Genomic DNA, 24,878 nt, shown 5'->3' with positions numbered 1-24,878 from the left:
TCAATGTGCAGAAATATAATCTGCATGTTGCAGGTGTTTCAAAACAGGATCATAGGAGAGCCAGTGGCCAGATGTCACCCAAGATAAAAGACAATGAACGAGAAACGGGTTTAAATCTGATCTAGCCTTATGGGATACAAATAAAAAATACGGGAAAAAATCCTCGGAAAGTAAAGACTCACTAGAAATGGTACAGGAGGGTTCAGTTTGATGGCGTGAGGATTATAACAAGCAGACGGACCATATCCTACTCATTAGACTAATGGAAACAAAATGATGAGAAGTCAGTTTGTAAATTAAAAGAGAGTTTTACCATGAGCCCACCATGGACACCACTGCCTCTGAGATTGGGGGCATATTCTGCCAAGTCCACGGAGCGCAGCCATTCCATCACCCGGTGGTTGGTCCACTGCTGAACTTCTGATGGCGTGATGCTACTCTGTGAGAACAAACCACACCGAGAGCTTCAGTCATTGACCATGGGATTCCAAGCACTAAAACTGCACACTAAAAAGTCTGCCTTACAGAGCACACTCACTCGACATCCCACTAAGTGTTTACAGAAAGGGTGAGAAAAAGGTGTCTGCTAGTCGGAATTTTGCTTTAAGGCATCTATGTCACTGTCCCAAGCTTTTTTTACAAACTCATAAAGCAGTGCTTTAGCAAAGCAAGTCTTTAGCGTGATATTTGACTCTGCGGGTTAAGGAGACAGGAAAATCAAATACACCCATGGAAAGGAGGAGGGAAATTAAAACACGATCTTTGGCTTTAGTTACACAGGTGGAACCATCACGGGGGGATTATAGGAAAATTAACCCCAAGAAGGTAAGGAGGCTGGAAAGCAGAAGCTTTTCCGGCAGGCCCCACGAAGAAACGGGTGTTTGTTTTGCTCGCACAGCCAGTCGCATGCCCGGGAAGCACACGCTGCGTGAATCTCAACGTCAGCTGCTACCTCGTCGGACGGCCTTCTCCGCAGACAGTTGGGTTCAAAGTTATTGATCCTCAGGACCTGGATAGCCCTTTTGATACTGAGATGGTGTAGCACGCTCACGACCTTCAAGGACAGTAAGTCATCCTGCAAAAAAAAGCACAAAAGAGGAAGAGGAACTCACTGAGCAGGCGTAGAGCAGGAGGACCTTCTCAGGGAGATTTCAGAAAACACGAGTAGAAGTCGAAGAGCTCCTCTACCAATGGACCTTGAGCGCTTGTGTTTTCAAACCCCTTACTTGGTAACAGAACCCTTTTTCCTGTTCCAAACAAAATCCTCTCCAGGACCCCAATATATATACACCTACATATATGTAGGTGTATATATATATACACAAAAAACAAATTAATGTGCCAACAGAAGCCAAGTTTCACCTGTTTCTCTCTTCCAGCCATTTTGAGATAGGATCATGGGACCCCACAGCTCTGTAAATCACAGTTTGAAAAGCACCTGCTGGGTCACTGCAGAAAGTGATCCCCTTTGATTTGATGTGATAAAGCAGAAAGCTAAGAGCATCTCTGTTATACTATTCCCCAAGCCTCAAGAAATCTCTAGTTCTGGATTATTATGCTTTATCTAGCAGACACTGTGAACAATTTCGGGAAAATTATGTCGATCGATGCAAAGGTTTTGGTGAGAGTTAAAGACAAAGGAGAACTGAAGAAGTTATCAGTAGCAACATGGATCACCATCAGTTCCTTCAAGGTGTAACTTCCCCAGTATGTGGTTATTGGGAACATTTCAAACATACCAAACACACCAAAATAAATTATTTCAGAAGGTGATTTGGAGGGCAGTGTCAAGATAAGCACCAGTCTATTCCCAAACACGCCCAGAAAATAAAACAAGAAAAACATCCATTTTAGACACACCCTTACTGATAACACATTTCTTGGGGCGGGTGGTAATCTATTACAGAAATAGTTTTTAAATAAAAATATCAGACTCAGCTTAAATTCTTAAAGCTACTGAGCAAAATTATTTCCTGAATTTTTTCTGAATCAATTTCTTAAAGGCAGTGCCTTATGATAAGTTAGAAGGCACTTAACACATTTTATTTTTATTTTTAAAAGATTTTATTTATGTATTTGCCAGCGAGAGAGGGAACACAAGCAGGGGGAGTGGGAGAGGAAGAAGCAGGCTCCCAGCGGAGCAGGAATCAGGCGCTGAGCGGAAGGCAGATGCTTAACGACTGAGCCACCCAGGTGCCCCCATTTAACACATTTTAATCTAAGATTGAGACACCCATTCAAAACATTTCCATGTGGGCTATTTTCAACTAATTAAAATCCATCAGATTAAAAAAATCTAAATACATAATGACTGCAATGTAAATACAATGCAAATTATTTTAGCTTGAGAGATTTTTAAATCAAAACAGATTTTTTTTAGATTAAAAAAAAATCTTTTAAGTAATTTTAGATTTACCAAAGAATTGCCAAAGATAGAAGAGAGTCCCATATACTCTTCACTCAGCTTCCCCTAAGGTTAACATCTTATGTAACCATGATATATATGTAGTCATCAAAACAAAGGAATTAACATGGAGAACAAAAAATAACTACACTACAGACTTTACTCAAACTTTACCAGTTTTTCCACTAGGTCCTTTCTCTGTTCCAGGATCCAACCCAGGAAACTACATTCAAGCAGGTTTTTTGTGATTTAGAACTTCTGGGGTCAAATTTAAGACGATTTACTCTTTTATAGCCACAAAAGCTAAACACACTTTTTTTGTGATTTTAAGCCTGAAACTGCTCACATTCCTGCAGGAGCTCACCTATACCCAGGCAGGAGGGCAAGTATTTACCAAATTTGTTCCAGGCTGAGCTATTAAGAGCAGGAATCTGCAAACATCCTAGGTTCAAACAGCCTGTGACTTTTGACGACTTTCTAGCTGTGGAAACTTGGTCAAGTGACCCAGTTTTTCAATTTTTTCACTCCCTCATCTGAACCCTGGGGATAACAAGAATGCTACCGCAAGGCTTGCTGAGACTTGAGTATTAATAGGAGTATGGAGCTGGAAAGACTGCCTGGCATCCAGTAAATGTGTAATGTGCCACACGCTGGTGTTACCACAAGCAGGTTTACACTATGTGCCGTCCGAAGTACGGACTTTGGTTCAATAGTAGAGAAGAAAATAAATCCCATAAGAGGATCCCTACATTTCTTTTGACACTGAAAAATCAGCTGTTTGAAATTTTCAACTTATTTAAAGAAGATACTTATGGTAGTTGGTTCCAGAGCCTAGTTCACAAAAGGCGGTTTAAATAAAAGCATCTAATTAGTACCCTAACAGGACTATGGAATCTAGAACAAGTTTCCCTGGAATCCATCTCTCCGCACTGTTGTAAAGTCCTTCTACCTCTTGGATAAGGATAAAAATATGGAACAATAATGAAGGAATCAGAGTCTACCTCACCCTACTTCTTCAAGCTCTGTGGCTCCTGCCCTAGCGGAATGGGACTAAAGAAAGGAAGGAAGCAGGTTTCAGGCAACATTCTCAAAAGTGGAAGGGAGGAGAGGAGACAAATCTCTAGATGTCAAGGTCAAAAGGATGGTCTCTTCTGAGTAGTCACTGCATACAGGAATGTGTAACTCAGAAACTGCCCCGGCTTCAGAACTCTACATTCTCTTTTTCAAACATCTTTAGGAGAGGGACACCTGGGTGGCTCAGTTTGTTAAGCATCTGCCTTCAGCTCAGATCATGATCCCAGGGTCCTGGGATCAAGCCCCGCATCGGGCTCCCTGCTCAGTGGGAGTCTGCTTCTCTCTCTGATCCTCCCCCTGCTCATGCTCTCTCTCTCAAATAAACGAATAAAATCTAAAATAAAATAAAATAAACATCTTTAGGAGATATAATTCACATACCAAAAAATTTACCCATGCACTACATGTTGACGTTGTTGAATATATAAAAAACCAACTTCCTGGACAGCTGAGCTTAGATTAGGTTTCACACAGCTTTAATCAGGGTTTCAAATTTCCCAACGGTACTGCAATCATCAAATCCTCCGACTTCAATTTAAACAGAAAACATTCCCGCTCTTCTCAAGTTAAGGCAACACCTTGAAACTCTGGTGGAATCATTGTGAAAACAATGTATTCTGCTCACTATTTCTGGGGTTTTCAGAGAAAAACAATTTGACCGCCTCCCCCAATTCCCGGGAGTAGATCACTTACGACAGTCATGTAATGGAGCATTCGGCCATCTACCCGTCCTTCGTCAAACTGGGTCTTGTACTGGGGGAGACCAATATCATCCAACCACCCTGCAGGAGAAAAACCAGTGCTGTTAGTAAGCCACAGAACACCTGCACTTGTTATTAAAAAGAGCGAGCAGCTTTATTCATTCATTCATTCATGAACTTAAAACCTCTTACTAGTGACCCAGTTGAAATCCAGCTTTCCGTGGTTGGTTTCTTCTTCGGACCCCAGGGCTTGCAGTGCCAGCTGGAGTTTCTTTCGATGAAGTGAATGCTTAATTCCAAGTTCCTGAAATAATAAGCAGAAATACTGGCTTTACCATTCTGTCAATATGGGATGCATGCCACTGACAAAAGATGCCAATTCCCCCAAAAGAAGCTAGTGTTAAAGACCCAACAATCACATTACATCAGCATACCAGCTCAGGCTAGTACAATGTAGCTCAACAACAGGCCCCTAGAAAGCCAAGACCACTGCAATTAGTTTAGTGGTATGCTCCATTCCCCAGTAAGCTCCTTCCTTGGCAAGACTAGAATTCTACTTTTTTTGTACAAAATGTTAAATAATTAGGAAAAATGTTAAATAATTAAATGTAAGATGTAGGGCTCTTTCCTTTTCCTTTTTGCAAAATAAAGTTGAATTGCATACATGACATTGAGAAGTTGGGCCAATGCTAAAGCCACACAATGATTTTGAGAAATACGAACTTAAGGTTTATTATTATGTCTATACAATTATTTCTCATTAAAATGCCCAGTGGCTTACATGTTTCATAAGGAACCAGTAAGACCAGGTCCTTCTTGTTAAGTCCATAAGATTAAAAAAAAAAAGCGTGAAGCAGAAAACAAAGTTTTTCAAGAGTACTGACTGGCTCCACCCACTCCCCTTTCTGGAGTATAAAACAATCCTACATTCATAGTCTCTTTCCCAATATCCATTGTCTAAACAAAATAGGAAGCAGTCACCTTCTCCAGATCTTGTTGAGAAGCCTGCAGCAGTGTTTGGCCAGATGCAATCCAGTGCTTGCCAGAATTCAGGTAGGACCCCAAGCCCTGTTCCACAAGCCAATTGCAAACCTGCTCCTTGGTCCATTTGGCAAATGGCATATCCAAGTCACTATAAGAAAATGAACAACTGCATGAAAAACAACTCAAAGCCAACCTGTGGCTTATCGAGGTTGACCAACTGTGTATTAAATTGATATGGGAATTCCCTGCTAATGCCCATTTGACTATGAAAAGCTCACTTTTCAGTACATACTTGCAGGTGATGGTGGTACTGGCACTGAAAGTTACCTCAGAAGACCACAGCTTTCATTTCAAATGAAACCACAATAGATTCAATGTGACTGAGCAAAAAACATGTCGTACATATGGAAGAAAACCAAGTTGAACCAACCAATCAAGTCACTGTACTAGCTTCAATCAACATGGTTTGAAGACTGAATTTCCAAACAGAAAACACTAGGTTAGATGGAGAGAAATCAAGTCTAACTTGAATTAACTGTAGCAGAATTATGTATGGTTTCTCACCAAATGGTAATAAAGAGCAACATGCCATCATTGAGTATAGGAAAACGTAACCACAGCAAATTTCTGGTTTTTTACTTTGACACATAAATAGTGTTCCTCTTTGGGGGGAAAAAAATGTGTAGATAAACAAGAATTTTTTTTTTTTTTTTAAATAGTGCAAGGAGATCCTCTACTGTGTACAAAGAGAACATATGGCAAATGAGACTCTTCAGTGTTTGGAGAAAGCCAGAGTTTCCTCCTTGATGAAACTGGGGCCCAGTGTTCCGCGAGAGTGGGAAGGGCCATGTTCCAAAGATTTAGTGTCAATGATTTGCGCTAGATGTTTGCCAACCCCACCCTTTTCATGCTTAGTAGGTCAGTATAGTAATTTCAAACCAGTAATAAGGGTGTAGGAAAAGTTCATAGAGTCTTAACAGATAAAATATTACATAGTCCTGATAAATTTAAGAATTCTGATAGAATTTATGTATTTGGTGCTTTCACAGAATCCACTAATTATTAACGTTCATTGAACAGTTACTATTTACCAGATACTTACCGTGTATTAACTCATTTAATCTTCATGATTACCTTTTGGGGAAATGGACTAATTAATACCATGGGAAACAGAAGCACAGAGCATGGATGTAGTTGCTCAAAGGTCACCCAGGTTGTTGGAAGCGGCAAGGCCAGAAATCAGATCCAAGCAGTCTGTCTCTAGAACCTACTCTTAATCGCTATGTTATCCCATCTCCCTAGAGCTATGCTTTAGAGTACTCACAGTAATTATTTTCTCGGTCCAATTTAAGTCCAAGAATCATTCTAGCACAGATGTTCCTGACACTTTAGCTCTGGTTCCTCCCCTGGCTCACATAGCCCTCTTCTTCTGCAGGATTTATACCAACCACTGCCAAATTGCACTGCTCTAAAGATGGTGGACCCTTCCGCCAGGCACAGCAGTAAGCAACAGATTCTACCGTTCAGCCCAGGGACAATATTAACATGGTAGGTGCTCACAGCCTTGACACTTGGGTAGAGATATAAAAGTCCATTTGTTCGGTTGTTCTCACCTATTAGATTGTCCCAAATCTCGAGACCAACCCAGTCGCGGTCCTGCAGTTGCCCTTGTCCCTCCTCTTTTGAATTCAGGCTCAGACATGTCATCTGGGTTGAATGTAGTTGATTGACTTCTCCTAAGTCTGAACAGAAGACACAACACCATATTGCCTTGCATGAGACCTAAGGAGGCCTTAGACTTTAAAGTTAATCAGAACATTGCTTATGTATGGTCAGAACAGACATCTGGATTTACACTTTAACTGAGACCCAATGAGTTAGTGAATCCCGGATCACAATCTTCCTTCCTTTGAAGCCTTACAATTTCATACTCATGTCCAGCCAATCTTCCATTTATTCCTACATTTGAGCAACATACAATAATACACAGCCTATGCCATTTGTCTGCTCTGTTACTTACCTTCCAAAGAGCTTCATGATACCTCTGGATTTCTTTTTGGAATCCGGCGACGGTGGAGATACGTGGAAGGGACTGCTTCCCTGCGAATCTTTTGGCCGGGAAGAAACACCAGCCAGATCTAGGTGCTCAGCCGTCTCCTTCTCTGTTTCAGCTATTCCAAGAACAGAATACATACTTGGTGAGTTCTAATTATGGAATGAACATGACTAGATGCTAACCTTCTTGGTTTTAGCGACTGTTAACAAATTCTTCTTCTGTTGGTCTGTAAAGCAGTAATTTACAAAGAGCACCCTACAAATATTAAAAATGGAAAACACAGGTATATTCTGCTCTACAGTCTGTTGTGTATCAATTAACATTGTGTGTAATATCGTGTATGATATTGTGCCTAAATTCATTAACTCACAAATTACCATCTCTTTGAGATTCAAAGGTGTGATACGATTGCCACATTCTTTCCTTGAGTGATGTGAATACATAATGAAATTATTCTCTATCTTCCTGTAGCACTTGGTACTGTTGACTCCCTCCCACATCCTTCAAAATCATTATCTCCTTCATCTTCTTGTTATGACACTCTCCCAGATCTGCCATCTGATAGTTTCTTCTCTGCTATAGGACCTGTTTTCTCTTCCTCTTCCACTCCAAGATTCTGTTCTAGGTTCCCCCAGCAGGATCTCTGGACAAGCTGACTCCATGCTTGGGACTAAATGATGGCTTCCCTCATCTGTAAGCACCTGGTACCACAATTTGGGGACCTAATCTCTCTCCTCAGATTCAGTAACTGTATTTCTATGGATATTCCCAATTTGGTGTGCCAGGAACATCTTGGACTCAACAACTCCATCCAATTTTCCAGAGACTTCTCTGAAATTTTCTTATTTGATATTCCCTTAATATTAATTAATATTCTTCCTGTTACTCCAGTTCAAACTCTCTGTCATTTGCTTTTCACCCCCTCCTCTTCTTTGGCATTTACATCAAATCCCAGTTACCAAGTTCTGGCAATTCTTTTTTTAAGAGAGTTGTTCCTATTTCTAACTTGTTACATCCTACTGAGAAAAGAATGAACTGGATATGCATAAACTTTTCTTCTGATATAAAATCAGCACCTGTCGATTCTGCCTTGAAAGAGTAACATCCAAATTTGCTATGCCCAGATCTCGCAGCATTAAATCTCTTAATTCTTTTATCTGTCCCTCAGTACATGATCCCACGCTAACAAACACAAGGGGTACTGTTTCCTCAATGTGAGACCACACTTTTTAGGGAAAGTAAAAGTTGTATAAAAATCACAGAAATGGTGTTTCGGCAAGATATAAAAGTTGCAGAGGTTGACTTTTCTATGAAGCACAGCTGTGATTATAGGTTATAATAAGCAGCACTCCGCTCTTAGCATAAACAATATATTTCTTCTAAGAAAGATGCAAAAACATTTGAAAATAGTTCTCTGGATTTTATTTATCCCATGTGTATTCCAGAAATTTGAGACTACAAAGGGAGAGGAGTCACCTGTGCTGACCCACATCAAGAGGTATATGGGTATCTACATAAATAATAAAACCCACCGGGAAAATCCGAAGGACCCTTTCCACCAAAACCCTAAAGCCAGCATGGGTCTGGGTGTACCACAAAATGTTGCCTAACTCACCCTCATTTTAAAAGATCCTATTTTTATTTTTTTGCTTTGAGGATGTTTCTTCCCTCCTGTGCCCCACACTTTTAAAAAGGAAAACTGAGCTTCCCCTCTCCTAAAATCACTTTGGGGGCGACTCCTTGGATATCTCAGGAAGCTTCCTCCGGTGTCACTAAACATCACCTCCATCTTCAAAGCGATAAAAGTCAGAAAGATGGTCCCTTAAGAAAAGTCAGTCTAAAACAATCATTTTCAATGTCTTCTACAGACTGCCCTATTTGGCTGAAAACATTTCTCTCCGGGGATAACGCAGACATGGAGAAGGAACTGCCAGGACCTGGGAGTTAGTGTGAGATGGGATGCACTTGAAGGGTGAAAAAGCTGGAATGGATGAGGCAGGACAGCCCTGCCCCGGACTTTGAGGGTGCTGTGCACTTCTAGGTTTCCCAGAGCTCCTCGCGAGGTGTCATTAGCAGGGGTTAACAGCGTTTAGGCTTGGAAGCAAAGGCTCTCCAGAGAGTCCACTTAGCAGAAGGTGGAAGGAACTCTCTGGAGTAAAGGACAACATTTTCTAATTGCTGCCAGCTCGCTTTCTAGAGATCACAGATGCCAAGAGCAAGGATTAGCTCAGGTTGGAGGACAGCACCAGCGAGGGCTGGCATGCAGGGGTACGATACCTAAGGTGGGTGCACTGGCACTTCGTTTACGATCTTCAGATATGCCACCAACGCACACAATCACACGCAGCCCAATGGAGAAAACACAGGAGAATGACAAAATGAAACACAGATCAAACTCCTACTCACAAAATACACACAGTGGGAGGAAAGGCAAGCACCTCGCTGTGCTTCCAGCATTGCAGACTCCATTAGCAGGGTCAATATGGGGTTAATTTGTCCACTTTCAAAACATATGAAAAGCTGTTTACAATGAAGTCAGAGAGTGTCACGGTTTTTGGTCTTTCCTCTACATTTACGCTCCAACAAGGAGAGCAGGGTGACAGCCTACACAGAGCTACCTTTACCACTGAACAGTTTCTTGCGAACTTTTCCCCCAAATCATTCACCTTCATTTCTGAGAAAGAGAAATAAATGCACGAACCGATGAACAAGGGAAGGGAAGAGATTGACCTTGTCCTCATTCTGAGCGAATTAAGGCAAAGGCACGCTGGCCATACGTACCCAAGTTTGGTGCACTTGCAGTCCTCTTGTTACTTTTTATTTTAAAAAAGCCACGCCCAAAGGAAGATCTGGCTTTCCGAGTGCCAAAGGGGTTGTCGTCCACGGAGGCATCATGTCCTGGAGCTTTCAGAGGGAGGCTCCCAAACGGGCTGCTTTCTACTGGAGCTTTATGCTGAGAGAGAAGTAACCACAAATGGAACACCGCACTGCTGTGCACAATCATGAGTACCTGCTGGGCACAACACTCGGTATGGTACACGTGTGGGTTTACTTAAAAGAATCATGGAACTAACAAGTTGATTATGAATATCGAACGCCATATTGGAAGTTTAAAAAGTCAATTCTGAAAGCTATTAAGAAGAAACAGCCGCGGTAGCAACAAAAACATATTCACCACTGATCTATAACCCACATGCTTATCAGGACATAAAATATTTAGGATATAGAAATTCTCAAGCTTTATCTTAATTTTATTTGCCTCATTCCCCCCAAGACATCGAAATAAGATATTACATAATCAGAATACCAGCAGACTTATTTGTCTAGCAATTAGGACACCAAATTGGTTTATAATACAGTCTGCAGTCTTTGTGCTGTAACTGCGGCAGTAGAAGCCCAACGTAACAGAATTGCTCTGCAAAGCAGGCATTAACCCCAAGCTTCTACACTGGCAGCAGAAAGAGACTCTACTCCAGTTATTTTAAGTATTCTCCTCAAGGGATTAATGGTAAAATGAGGACACAACCAGTTGACTCTTAAACATTTTTTTTTGAAAGCGTGTTCTGAGATAGATTCATTATCTTGCCTGCAGTTACCCAACACGATCACCACTTTTCAAACACTCGATACATTCAGATACACTGAACATCAAAACTAAACTTGCTATCATTTAATTTTTCTTCCTTGATTCAGAAGACACTTCGGCTGTCTACAGTATTTCAAGGTCTTTATTGAGAACCTTAACTGTAATTAAGTTACACTTCTAGGTACTGCTTATTTTTTAGTTTCTCGTTATTTGAATTGCCAATTATAGTCACATGATCTATTACACTGTTTTCGTATGATCCAAAGACGCTTTTGTTTGCATGCTCTCATTTCTCTAAATCTCTCGCCCTGTTTCTTTCCTTGCAGAGGTGGAGAAAGGGGGGAGGGGACGCAGGCTTTTAAGGTGGTTATTTTATTCTACGTTATTTATTGCTCATCGTAGCTACAAGCTTATAGATGCCGCAGCTTACTGCTGCTATTACTATATCTCAACACAGATGTCAGAATCATTGCATCATTTATTGGGTTGGCAAGACAAAAAAGGACAGAGGATGCCTGTAATTCTAGCTGGGTGCACGGTCTGTGCCTCATCAGGGATACCTACATTACGACTCAAGGCATTCAGAGCCAACAGTCGAGGGAGTGCATCTGGAAGTAGCCTGTCTACCAGAATGCAGCCTTTACAAAGTTAATGGTTGAAAATTAGAGGAAAGAAGAACCAGAGCCCTTGTTGATGAGGTTTTAAAACGAAAAACAAAAAAACAAAAACACCAAAATGTTTGCTGTATACAGACGTGTTTATATTAAATAAATAGCTGTTCTCAGATAGGTGTTCTAAGGACTTTTTGTGAGGTCTTAGGAAGCCCAACTATGATCATTAAGAACATCAATAGCCTGATTGAGAGTTTGGGGTTTTTTGTTTTTTGTTTTTTTTTTCAAGAGTTTATTGGGGTGAAACATAAAAAGTAACTATTCTAAACGGAACAATTCAGTGGCCTTTTGTACAATCAGTGTTGTGCAACCATCACCTCCACTTAGTTCCGAAACACCTCCATCATTCTAAGTAAAACCCCTTACCCAGGAAGCAGTTTCTCTCCATCTCTGGCAACCCCCAGGCTGTGTTCTGTCTCTACGGACTTATCTATTCTGCGTATTTCACATAAATGGAATCATGTACTACTATGTGATCTTTTGTGTCTGGCTTCTTTCATGTAACATATTTTGGAGGTTCTGAGTTTGGGCTTTTTGGAGACATTCAAGAAATCACGTGTATCAGACGTCTCAAACATTTTTACATGGTAATCTGGACATAAAAATTACCTCTGAAGGCTTCTGAACGGACTCCTTTTCCTGTTCAAAACAACAATATTTCAGACTGTTACAGGAATGGCTTTGTATATTCACAATCTGTCACATACAATTCCAGAAATTAAAATAAATTTACATTGACTTCTAAGCTACACAATCTCACTTCCATTTATTTTCAGTAATGGTTAAAGTCTGCAGTTTTGATTGTAAACACTACTTGCAACCCTTCATATTAATACTTCTTAATATTTACCATTATGGTAAATAGTGGTAGCTAATAAATTTGCATTAGAGAAACCACAAGCTCTTCTTAAGAGTTTTATTTGCAAAATGGGAAAATATGAAGATCCCTAAATATTTTCGTCTCAGGGTAACGGACAGAAAAAAAAACACAGAACCAACCCCGTCTGATGACTCTTTCTTCAGATTGCCCAGGCTGCTGGACTTTTGCAGACTTGAAGTTCTAAAAATAACAATAATAGTAATTAGGATTAATACTAAGTGGCTTTGGTGCCACTGTTTCTTAGGAGAATATCTTGGAAAGAAACTCAAACTGTGTGTGGGTTGAAGCCTGGTCATAAAAGAAAATCTGGATTCAGGCAGTCACTTATGTGCTTAACTAAATTATAACATTGAGTTCTTTTAAAAGCAGAGGTGGTTAACTGTCCTGCCAATAACTCTGAATGTCCCGCACACGTTAGAATAGCTGGAAAAACACTTAGGGCTCTCCTTGTGATGTCAATATTTGAAAATAAACCAGCGTTTTTCCATGGGCTAGTGGTGCATCCTTTCACGTATACATTTAGACCAGGAACATTATTTTTAATTTTTAATTTTTATTTAAATTTTAGTTAACATACCAAGGAACTTCTAAAGTACTCATATACTATTTACATCGAATCCTTGTAATTAAAATAAAGGATAAAAGTGTATTTTTCAATTCACAAAGGAATCCATTTTCTGAATCTGGCTAAGTACTTCATTTTTTAGTTCCGAGCAAGGCATATAAGAAAAATCCCTATAGCTAGCCATAATAATTCATTTGCTGTCCTAGTAAAGGCAAAGTGACACTGTAAACATTCAGAGATTTTTCTCTTTCACATAACTGGCATTCAAGTTTATAGGGCTGGTCTTCTCAGAAATTGAAGGCAGGAATAGGTGACCAGTTTAGAAAGAGAGAGAGAAAAAGTAATATCTCTGCTCTAAGAAGTACAATAACACACATATACAAACAAACTTTTAAAAGGCAATTCCCATGTACTTCTGTGTACGTAAGTTGCTAGACATGTCTAGTACCAAATAAAGTAAAAGATAATAGCGAGAAAAGAAAAATCTCATCTTTGAGTGCTGCTCTGAAAATACATTTTCCTAATTTAATCCAGACTTGAACTTGGATAAACATAGATATTGGGCCGGTTTACTACAAAGAGCGTGCAAAACACCACTGCAGCCTTTCCAGCCACCACAGCATTCCCCGTGGTTTTTTTCTGCTAGAGTCAAAATGCAAGCCAGTGCGAACCTGAAATTCAAAGCACTGCACTTCACCTGAAAACTGATGAAGGAAGGCTACAGATGAGGAAACACTTGGCATGAGATAATAATGGTCATTGAGCAAGTATTCCTTTGTTAACTCACATCCCCCCACATCCAACTATTACACCTGCATTAATATAATTCAGGCCTCAGTCATCTGCTTCTCATAGTGTTTTGTTAGTGTAACAGAAGCTTCCTTTTTCCCAGGTATCAATGATGTTTTTCACATTCAATAACATAACTTACGAAAGATTATCACAAGGCTGGGTTTCAACAGCAGCACCAAGGATTATTTTTCCATCACTAAAAGGAAAAAGAAAAAAAAAGGGGGTGGGTGGGTAAAGTGTGTGCTTCATGAGTAAAAGACCATATAAAAGACCATATATTTTCTAAGTGAACAGACTTGTCAAAAACAAAAAAATTGTGCTAGGGAAGCTATTTCTCTCTCTTTTAAAATGCTCTCTCTTTTTTTTTTTAAAGTAGGCTCCACGCCCAGCATGGGGCTTGAACCCACAACCCTGACATCAAGACCTGAGCTGAGATCAAGGGTCAGCTGCTGAACCGACTGAGCCTCCCAGGTAACCCTCTCTTTTAAAATATTCTATTCTATTTTCTTTTATTGGGTCTCATTATAAGATCAAGTAATTGAGAATATGCTCCCTCAAAAATTCTACTTGTCAATGGAGAAACTATAGTATCCCTGTTCTGAATCCTTCTTCTAAACAGCTTCAGAGGACTTCCTAGCCATCTTCTAAACAGCCTCAGGCACATGACTGGTGCTATGGGGCTTGTGACCCACTGACAGCCCCCTGTGACTTAGGACATAAAATCCAAGTGCCCTAAAATCCCTCTCTAACCTAACCACTCCACTCCCCCAGCCTCATCTCGCGGGACTTCTTGCTTCACACCCTTTATTTCAATAATACACAACCTGATTGCAGGTTCTACTGATTCGCACTGGTCCCTTGGCACATGCCTTACTGTTTCCTGCCTCTCTGTGTCTATAAATGAATGCAATGCACCCTGGTGTTGGCCTGATCTACTCTGTTGAACATTTATATTGCAACGTTAGGTCATAAATGACACACCTCTCTTCAAATGAAGTCTCTGGTTGAGGAGGCAATGTTGCTTTTTCAGAAGATTCCAAGCCCTTAGATGCTGGCAATAACAAAGGGATTGAAACTTGCAAGATGCTGGTATGGAACTGTAATGTAATTATAGAAAGTCAAAAATCCACCAAACAAGACATAAGTCACAGAGGAAACAAAGTAAGTCTATTCCTTTCATACATCTGTATTTAGAATACTATGCTTCTATTTATAAAATAGTCTCAGGATATAAACATCAACAAGTGTTAATCAGAGAAAACATTCTGGAGGAAGGTCATTTTTGAACTTGGTTCTGAATAAAACATAATAAATACCATCCAGTAAGTCAATAGTTGATCCTGACAACTTCAAGCCCCAGTTAAAATCTCGGTTTTAACCTTAGGTAAGTCATTTAACTGGGCACCAGTTTTCTCCTCTGTAAAAGGAGAATGGCAATGCCTACCCTACCGGGTTGTCATGATTTGAGATGAGATTCAGGTAAAGTGCTTTGTAAATACACCTCTGTTTTCACTTTATTTTCTACGACTAGTCTAACATAGACTGTTGTCCAAACCAGTTCTTTGTGGATACCACTTAAAAAACACTTTGCTTCCTAACAAGATTACAGCAGCAACAACAAAAATGCCTCATACATCTTCCCAAACAAATGCTTTGTGTATCCTAAGGACGGAATCTATGAAAGAAATTTTATACTCTGGTGTTCAATAATTTCCGACGACTGTAGAACAGTGCGGTGTGAGAGCACATCACAAACTAATAAATGAAACACTTAAAAAATACTGTGATAAAAAAAAATAAACAGAATGTACCTCAGTGAATTCACTTTGCCGGTCAACCAGTTAGTGACCGCGCTTCCCTTCTGAAGTCAGCCAGGAAGGTAGGGCCTCACGCGTGTGAACACACTTCTAGGTGCCAATCAATCAGCAACAATCTCACCTTTGTAATCACACGTCCACTCACTCCAGCCTCTAAGAGTCCATCAATTCCTGAGCTCCAAGCATCCCCCAAGCCCCACATATGATCAAAGAGACTGTCCTTGACACACAAAGTTTACCTAGTTAACTAAAAAAGCGATACATTTAGCTTTGTGGTTTTTTGTTCCAGTTACTGAGTGGTGGTCTCACCCCTTGACATTAAGAGGTTCTAACATGTGAAGTCTGTGAAAATAATCCGATTGGGCCCAAGACGAAGTAACTCATGTTAAGCTCCATGTCAGCAAACCCAAACTTAGCTAAGTTTCTGTGCTTGGTGCTCCCAGAAAAGGCAGGCCTGCTCTGCACAAGTTACCTGACCCCCCTCCAAGACTTCCCGTTGCTGCACGTAAGGAAAGTAACCCTACGTTAGCCAAACAGCAAATGCCTAGCATGACCCCCTGCTCCTGCTTCCTTCTACCTAAAAAAGCCTTTCACTTTGTACAGATCCTTAGATTCCCTTTCCATCTCCTAAACTGGACATTGCCGGATTCATCAATTGCTGAATAAAGCCAATAAGATGCTTAAAATTTACTCAGTTGAGGTTTGTTCTTTAACAGCAAGGCCTATTATTATAAAATAGATTTTACTTTTTTTTTTTAATTTGAATCTTTATGACTAAAGCAACTTACTGAGCCATCGTCCCTGTGTTGCCAAGTTCATAGTAGCTCATTGGGTTCCTGACCATGGGGGAGAAAGTGGCTCCACTAACAAACTGAGCCACTTCCTTGATTTTATTTTGAACTTTAGGGCTCTAACTCCAACTCCAATATCCCTCCCAGCTTTTCTTTAACAATGTCGCTCAACAAACTCAAGCTTCATCAAATCACTCTGGTTCCAAACTAAAAGCCTCATCAAAGTACAATTCACATAGCAAAGACTTTTTTTTTAAGGATATGAGACTCTCTGGGCACATCTTACAAGTAACAGCTGTCTTTCTGTAAACAGGCAGCAAGCACACTCATTGGCTGTCAAGTGTTATTTTTCCCTTCAGTATAAATATGTATTTATAGCAATTAGGGGATTTTTTTTCCCTCTAAAATATTTCTTATTCCTTAACTAATCCCTTGCCTCTTTCTTCCAATTTTATTGAGATATCACTGAGATGCAGTACTGTATAGATTATGAAAAAGAAAAAGAAAAAAAAACCCACATTTTTTTTCCTCCTAATGAGAACTTTTCGGATCTTCTCTCTTAGCAACATTCAAACGTACCAGACAGCAGCGTTAACTATAGTCGTCATGTTGCACATTACACCCCTGGCTCTCATTTGTCTTATCACGGGAAGTCTGTACCTTTTCACCATCTCCCTCCAGTTTCCTCTACCCACTAATTCCTTATGAATGACATCTTTTAGCCCTCTCCTACACTAAAGAGAGAAATGTGAATTGTTTCCTCCTTGAATTCATTTTCATTCAATTCAAATTTCATTTTCTCATTAGGTAATTAGTAGGAACAGATATGAAAAGTAAAGATGACACTGGGTTTCTTCTCACTAGGTACAGTAAAATGTCAAAGGAAAGATGACCAAAAGAGGAACTGTAAAACATAAGGGAGCCAAGATTGTTCAGTGAAAAACAAACAAAAAACCACCTTTCCCATTCCTAGTTTCTCTAGACAGCACATTGCACTAAAATTAAGAACTAGTTTTAGGGCAGACAGAGGAGCTGTCAAGAAGCCACGGGTGTGCCTTTGTTAAGACCTCGGGAAGACTTAAGGTATTGCTATCTCATCGAAACCTTCAAAGAGATCAAAAACTCTAGAAGCAGAGGGATATTCCATAGCAGCCTCACAGAAAACTTTAGAGAAAGGCTTATTGTGCAGATATCTGTGGGTATGCTCTACCTGATGGAGTGGATTAGAAACTGATTCATAAGAAATTCCAAATGGATAAAATATTACACCAAATTAGACCAACAGGGACGGAGACAGTAGAAGGTAGAAGACCTTGGACTTGTACAGACGCTGTTACAGAAAACAACTCATCTGCAGTTATAGGTTCCTTCTCATGGAAATGGAAAGATGACTCACGAGGACTAACCAAGAGCCCAAAGGACTGGGTCCTGTGAAGGAACTGGCAACATGGGCCTGGCTGGATTTTGGACTGCTACGGACTAACGACACCTGCGTGTCTTCCATTCTCTCTCCTTTTCGATGGGAATGCCGAGCAGTTATTATGCCTATCCCACCACGGTATGTCCGGTGTGTAGGGCACAAACAGCTTGACCTTTAATTGCCTGGTTCTTTCAATGGAATGGAGTACTGCTCAAGAAACTGCACCCCAGGAGCTCCAGCCACATCTTGAACCGGCCTGGATGACAAGGTCCTAAGGATGCTGCTGCCTAAATGGGATGAGACCAAGAGGTCTTTAAAGAGGGGATGAGTATATTTTGCATAGGAAAGGGATGTAAATTACAGTAGCCAGAGTGTGGAGGGGCAGATTGTACTATTTGCATATGGTTGTACGGGTATATGCCACCCCATGTGCTCTTCTTAAATGTGATATTGTTACTTGTCCACCATGAGGTAGGGTCTATGTTTCCTCTCTGTGAATGTGTGTGGACCTGTGACTACAGGAGAAGAGATGCCACATGACTTCTGAGTTGTACCATAAAAGGTGATATAAATTTGCTCAGTCCTCTTCTTGGGATGCTCATCCTTAGGATCTAAACACTGTGCTACGAGAAAGCCAAGCAGTCATGCATTTCCAGCCAGGGCCTCACCTGAGGTCCTGGGCAACAGCAGCCCCAACCATGCGATATACAAATGGGTAGCCTTCAGATGACTCAAGCCCCCAGCCTCACACCATTCCAAGTGTCGCCCAGTGGAGCGACGAAGAAATGTTCCTGCTGAGCCTTGCCCAAGTCACAGATTTGTTAGCAAAATAAATGTTATCATTCAAGCCACGAATTTTTGGGGTGGTTTGCAATAGATAATGGAAACAGATTTTGGCACCAGTTTGATGTGAAAGGAAAGTAAACGAGTTCAAGACTAAGTATTCCTGTCCAGTTGCTTTTTTTCCAAGTCTAAAGAAGTCAGGGAAATTTTAGTCCAGCATTTTTCAAAGGCACCACCGGAAGTGACTAAAACCAACTGCTTTATATAATTTCATTTTATCCCCTTTCATTTATTCCCTATTTATTCTTTAACAAGTAGACTGCAATCTATTTAGGATGACATCTTTCTCCCATATTTTTCCTGATTTATTTAAGCAATTTTGACATCGCCCAAGGTATTTATTTATTAAAGAGAGGGAGAAAAAACACACCTTTCAATAAAGTCCTATGAGACTGAGTCTTGACACAAAAATTGCCAAGTCTCAGTCAGTAGTTGCACTGAGAAAAGATCCCATGTCTTTCACGCTGTCAACAGCATTTTAACCTTCAATGACACAGTCTCTTCACTATGAAGATAATGTTAAGAGTCTGTAAATACCTCTTCCGGAACACTTGTGTTAAATGGGTCGTGACTGGGAGATCCCATTACTGGTGTAGGTGATAGACTTTTCTCCAGGTCACTAAAACCCTGCGCATCCAGCAAAGTGGAGATGGAACCGGAAGTGAGCAGATCTTCAAAGTCGCCATCTTGACCTAGGAAAGACAAAGCAAAAGGAGGACAACGGCAGCTTTTCATTTACGTTTCACTTTGGGAGGAAGAATACCAACCGAAGATAAAATTTTTTCTCATCCTCAAAAATCAGTCAGCTTCTCCTGAAATCCTTACAAAAATAACAACAGGGCTCCTAGGAAACATGTTAAACTATGAGTACCTGAGGCTTGGGGGTGGTATTAATAGGTACCATCACGGACTCACAGCATTGAAATCAGAAGTTAATTTAGTCCAACAACCGTCCCTAATTTTGTTTCAGAATTTGGGGCTTTTCAAATTTGAGTTCAGAAATAACCAAGCTGGAGAATACCAGTGGTACAACAAACTAATTCTGAACAGCAACACAGTCACCATGAAACAACTCAATATTCATCATTTCCGTTCTTTTTTTTTTTTTTTTTAAGATTTTATTTATTTATTCGACAGAGAGAGAGACAGCCAGCGAGAGAGGGAACACAAGCAGGGGGAGTGGGAGAGGGAGAAGCAGACTCTCCGATGAGCAGGGAGCCCGATGCAGGACTCGATCCCAGGACCCTGGGATCATGACCTGAGCTGAAGGCAGATGCTTAACTGACTGAGCCACGCAGGCGCCCCTCCCCATAGGATCTTGAACAGGCTGTTTGTTCTCTCTCTCTCTGGAATGCTATCTAATGAACTCCACACTGAGGCTCTCCCTGACCAACCAATCTACAGTATTCTCATTGGCCTACACAGCAAGAAAGTGTATAGAGAACAGATGCCTAATAATATTGTTGAATGAATGAATGAACTAATTTGGAATAATGGACATTCCAGGAAAATGAAGCCAAATGTTAAAGTTCATAGACACTTAAGGGGCGCCTGGGTGGCACAGCGGTTGGGCGTCTGCCTTCGGCTCAGGGAGTGATCCCGGCATTACGGGATTGAGCCCCACATCAGGCTCCTCTGCTATGAGCCTGCTTCTTCCTCTCCCACTCCTCCTGCTTGTGTTCCCTCTCTCGCTGGCTGTCTCTATCTCTGTTGAATAAATAAATAAAATCTTAAAAAAAAAAAAAGTTCATAGACACTTAAAATCAAGTAAAGTAGGAAAACCTATAGAGCCACACTACCTTTTTTACCTTGGGTCAGTACCACCGTATCTTGCATTTTCTTGTACCTGTTCAGGCACTGTCGAAGATCTTCTATTTTCCGATCCTATTAATAAAATAAATTGTCATCTTTAAACTATGACTTTAAACAGTAAAAGTAATTGTGACATAAAGAATAGGGAGACAGGAATTATTTACATTATTCACAGAATACTTCTAAACTTTAGTAAAACTGGTAATATCTAGAATAGTTTTCCTACGTACATCAGAGATAGAGAAAAAGTACCTCTAAATTTAGAGATCCTATCCTTCAGCTGCCATCTTTAAAAAACAAAAACAAAACAAGGTAATAAGATACAAAACAAAACAAAAAAAAAAACAAGAAAAAAATCAACGTTAATTATTCTCCACTCCAACTTAAGGGTCAGGTCTTGAAAAGATCTACACCTGCTGTCTTTATCAGCTATCATCAATCACAATCTGGCTTTTCTCTTCTTAAAACACAGCCAAAGTTGTGTCAATTAGTCATCAGAGCCTTTCTATTCACCAAAAATAAGGAGCACTTCTCATCCTTTTTCTAATTTGACCTCTGGTACTTGATTGACACCACTCTTTCCTTCTTTCACTTTTCTTTCTACTCTTTCTTTTCTTCTATTTTGATTTCTTAATTCCTTGACCAGATAGATATTCTACTTCCACTATCCCCACTATCTACCCAGCCCAGACTATAAAATGTTAGTGCTTTAAGATTTTGTCCTTTACCCTCACTCTACTTGATTCTAAAGACGGGATCCCTAGCTCCTCCCTCACTGGTTTGGGCCTGGCTATGTGATTTGCTTTGGCCAAAGAGATATCAACAAATGTGGTGCAAGCAAAGGCTTGCAAGGTCTTTGCACATTAGGGCTTGCCCTCTCTCTCTCCTCCAGGGAACCTTGTGAGCACTAGGTGAAGATGCACAGGCTAGTCTACTGGAGGATGAGAGATCATTTGGAGAAGAGACATCCCAGATGGGAGCAGCCTACGCAAGTCTGTTAATCACTAGACATGTGAGTCACACCGTCCTAGACCATCCAGCCCATCCCGCCCACCAGCTAACTGTAGAGATCAGCAAAGCCAGCCCAGACCAGAAGAACCACCTAGCCAGCCATCAGAAGTGTGAGAAATAATAAATGTGATTTGTCATGGAGCGAAACCTAACTTACGTATTAACTATAGTTTAGTCCCCGACAATCTACAATTCTGTATTTCTCCTAAAACTGATGGGGTTCATTCCCTACCCAATCTATAATTATACATTAATCTCAAAATTTAGATTCACTTTCCAACTTTCTATGAGAAATCCCCTTTTAAATGTCTCATGAACACAGCAAAATTGACTGTCTCTAAAATTAAGTTCATTATTTGCTCCTGGTACTTGAGCCTCTGCTTGGAATCCCTTAACTCTTTGAGGACACTATCATTCACCTTGTTACTCGAACTAGAAACTTATTCTCAAGTCCAAAAAATTTTTTTAAGGATTTATTTGAGAGAGAGAGAGAGAGAGAGAGAGAGAATGAGCAGGGGGAGGGGCAGACAGAGAGGAAGAAGGAGGCTCTCCGCTGAGAAGGGGGCCCGACGCCGGGCTTGATCCCAGGACGCTGGGATCATGACCTGAGCTGAAGGCAGATGCTTAACCGACTGAGACACCGAGGAGCCCTCAAATCCATTTTTTTTTTTTAAAATCTTGTCAACCTGTGTGAATGTCAGCTTCATATACCCCTCCACCTTATCTCATTCTGAACTTTCCCAGGATGCACTGGGCTATTCCAAGCCTTGCTTTTGAGACACGTTTTGGCTCATACTTTCCTTAGAAGCTTTCATTTTCCTGATGAACAACTCTTGCTTTTCCTCAGATTTTGCTCGAATATGGCCTCTCTGAAGCCTTCTGGAACTACTAAAAATTTAAGTCACGCTTGGTACTCCTAAAGCAGTTGAACTTCTCATAAGCCCTTGGTCAACATTGGGAGATTTATTTGTTATTGATGCTTTTTGAGAGAGAGAAATTAAAACTAAATGAAATTCAGTGATTATTTTTATATTTATTTTTTTAAAGATTTTATTTATTTATTCAACAGAGATAGAGACAGTCAGCGAGAGAGGGAACACAAGCAGGGGGAGTGGGAGAGGAAGAAGCAGGTTCCTAGCGGAGGAGCCTGATGTGGGGCTCGATCCCATAACGCCAGGATCACGCCCTGAGCCGAAGGCAGACGCTTAACCGCTGTGCCACCCAGGTGCCCCTCAGTGATTATTTTTAAAAAGTAAAAGCTATCGGGGCACCCAGGTGGCTCAGTCAGTTATGCGTCTGCCTTTGGCTCAGGTCATGATCCCAGAGTGCCGGAATGAAGCCCTGCATCAGGCTCCCGGCTCTCTGTCTCTCTCTCTCTTAAATAAATACATAAAATCTTAAAAAAAAAAAAAAAAAAAAAAAGTAAAAGCTATGTGGGCCCCTTGCTAATAACTTTCCTTTTTATTCCATAGTGGGAAAGACTAGCAAAAAGAAAACTAAAAATGGGTGGGTGGATAGGACAATGAGTTTATTTCCTAATACAGAGCAAATAAAGAGAATGAAAAGCAAAAATGTATACCTAGTAAAACAGAGAAGACAAGAATTAGAGAAAGAAACAAGATGAGAGAAAAGGATCTTTGGCATTTGCTTGTTTTTTTACTCCTTGAAGTGACTCTTTTCTTGGGAAAATGCCTCCTTGTTCTATTAAAGAACCTGAGGTAAGAGTACTTCTGAGGACAGGAGCTAAACCCAACTGTGGCTGCCAGCTGGATATATGGCTGATCAGGTAGGCCGTGAAGAAACACCTAGCTTTAGACGTAACTATTTCCCTGCTCTAAGCAGGATGAAGTGAGAGAAGCAACCGGAGAGAAGAACCCCCAGAGACCTTGGCATCTGGCCAACGTAGCTAAAACAGAGCCTAGGGCCATATTGGATTTCACAGTGCCCATGTCTCTGTGTTCTTGTATCTCACCTCTCAGGAGAACAGAGACAATCCCTGATGTGAAAGAACCCAGGAGTGTGAAGGAAATAATATGAATAAAATCAACCCCATCATGAAGCCAAAGTTGTCATGGGCCACCCCTTTCAGAGTTCACTTTAACCCAGAAAGTGTGCACTTTGGACTGTATCCTTTCTCTCATTTCCCACCTGAATATAAAGAAGTGATTTGAGGGCTTGAACATTTTTCCAGATTCATGGGGAGGGGGGAAGGGAGCTCTCAGTGGAACTAGTGCTGCTGGTCGCCATTCTACACACACGGTCACAATTACAACTGCCACCACCGAGCGCGGGCACACAAGGGTAGAAAGGGAGAACAGTTGTCCCTCAATGTCAGTAGGGTGTCGGGTATGTTCTTTCAAACTAACATATCTCAAGAAAATGCATGGAATGATCAAAATGGTGGTACACATCCACATAAACACTTTAATCTCATTTAGATACCTTTTCTTCATTTGCTGCCATCAGAGACTCCACAGCCTTTTTCATTTTTTGTACTTCAATATCTGAAAATATCACAACATCATGTCAGAAGTCAGTTTCATTAACGTGTGTGACAATAACAAGAGGCTGACTCTTCGGACAGAAATGTTTTAATGAAATGTTTACCATCCATATCCTCTTTTGGGGAAAATCTGAAAATGAACACCTTCCATGTCACCTGAACAGTCATCACTCCAGAAAGCAAACAATATGGGAGAGAGCTAACTACCCCCTCTCGAAGCAACAACAAAATCTTCATGAGAACACTGAAGGTGAAATTTCAGTGCTATAACCATGAAAACATGGACTTTACAAAAAAAAACAAAAACAAAACAACCTAGAAAGCAGTGGGTGAAAGCGATGAACGGTGTACATGATGACATAAGCAGAGAAAATGATACTTAGTTTTAACCAAGATGGAGACATGAATGGCCAGAGCCTGATGGAATGTGGCATTTATAGGAGCAATCATGCTAAGAAGCTGGTTGTAGGTTCCATACAGAAGGATAATAAGTACTTTGCTTCATCTATAAACATCATTTCCAACAGTACTTTAAAGTGTAAAAGCCAAAGTAAGGTAAATGTGATTTTCCTTAAAATTTGACAAATACAAAGGCACGTTACTTTAATAACAAAAGAACCAATATTTTAAGATGAAACGTCAACCTAAAATGAAATCACAAATTTAAAAAATTCAAACAGAAAAAAAAAATCGAGCTGAAGTTACCTGCTTCTGAGGGAAAAAAAAAAAACTACTATTTAATTTTTAAAATAGTGGTGCATTGTTCACTGCTGATACAACATTTCCAATTAAGGTATATTCTGTAGAAATTGCCTTCTTCTTTTTATGCCAAATTCTCTTAAGAATTCAATATCTGGAGGAAAGAACCTCTTAATTAGGATTTATCTTTATGCTGCATTATATAATCTGGGTTCTGTTAATCAGCCTGGGTACAATCTCTTTTCTAACACCGAGAGGGCGTGTCTAAT

The 24,878-nt window shown here is 40.4% G+C and overlaps 1 protein-coding gene across 12 annotated transcripts in view; it reads right to left on the bottom strand.

Annotated features, from left to right (window-relative positions):
• The window catches only part of PPFIBP1 (PPFIA binding protein 1), a 193,313-nt gene that overhangs the window by 5,015 nt on the left and 163,420 nt on the right, over positions 1–24,878 (bottom strand). For 7 of the 12 annotated variants that reach the window (XM_034645934.1, XM_034645936.1, XM_034645933.1 and 4 more), the window contains 16 exons: positions 23,850–23,911; positions 20,384–20,468; positions 19,122–19,276; positions 14,695–14,810; positions 13,853–13,909; positions 12,476–12,536; positions 12,086–12,115; positions 10,001–10,172; positions 9,497–9,529; positions 7,184–7,334; positions 6,777–6,905; positions 5,161–5,311; positions 4,372–4,483; positions 4,172–4,260; positions 953–1,075; positions 314–439 (listed from right to left, as the gene is read on the bottom strand). In XM_034645934.1, the coding sequence (XP_034501825.1) occupies positions 314–439; positions 953–1,075; positions 4,172–4,260; positions 4,372–4,483; positions 5,161–5,311; positions 6,777–6,905; positions 7,184–7,334; positions 9,497–9,529; positions 10,001–10,172; positions 12,086–12,115; positions 12,476–12,536; positions 13,853–13,909; positions 14,695–14,810; positions 19,122–19,276; positions 20,384–20,468; positions 23,850–23,911 (1,652 nt within the window). The remainder of the gene's footprint in view (positions 1–313; positions 440–952; positions 1,076–4,171; positions 4,261–4,371; positions 4,484–5,160; positions 5,312–6,776; positions 6,906–7,183; positions 7,335–9,496; positions 9,530–10,000; positions 10,173–12,085; positions 12,116–12,475; positions 12,537–13,852; positions 13,910–14,694; positions 14,811–19,121; positions 19,277–20,383; positions 20,469–23,849; positions 23,912–24,878) is intronic. The other 5 variants (XM_034645939.1, XM_034645932.1, XM_034645931.1 and 2 more) reach the window with 3 other exon arrangements.

Source organism: Ailuropoda melanoleuca, chromosome 16 (assembly GCF_002007445.2).
Source record: "Ailuropoda melanoleuca isolate Jingjing chromosome 16, ASM200744v2, whole genome shotgun sequence".
Classification (NCBI taxonomy): domain Eukaryota; kingdom Metazoa; phylum Chordata; class Mammalia; order Carnivora; family Ursidae; genus Ailuropoda; species Ailuropoda melanoleuca.
Note: the sequence above shows the minus strand (reverse complement) of the source record. Positions and strands in the feature narration are given on the sequence as shown.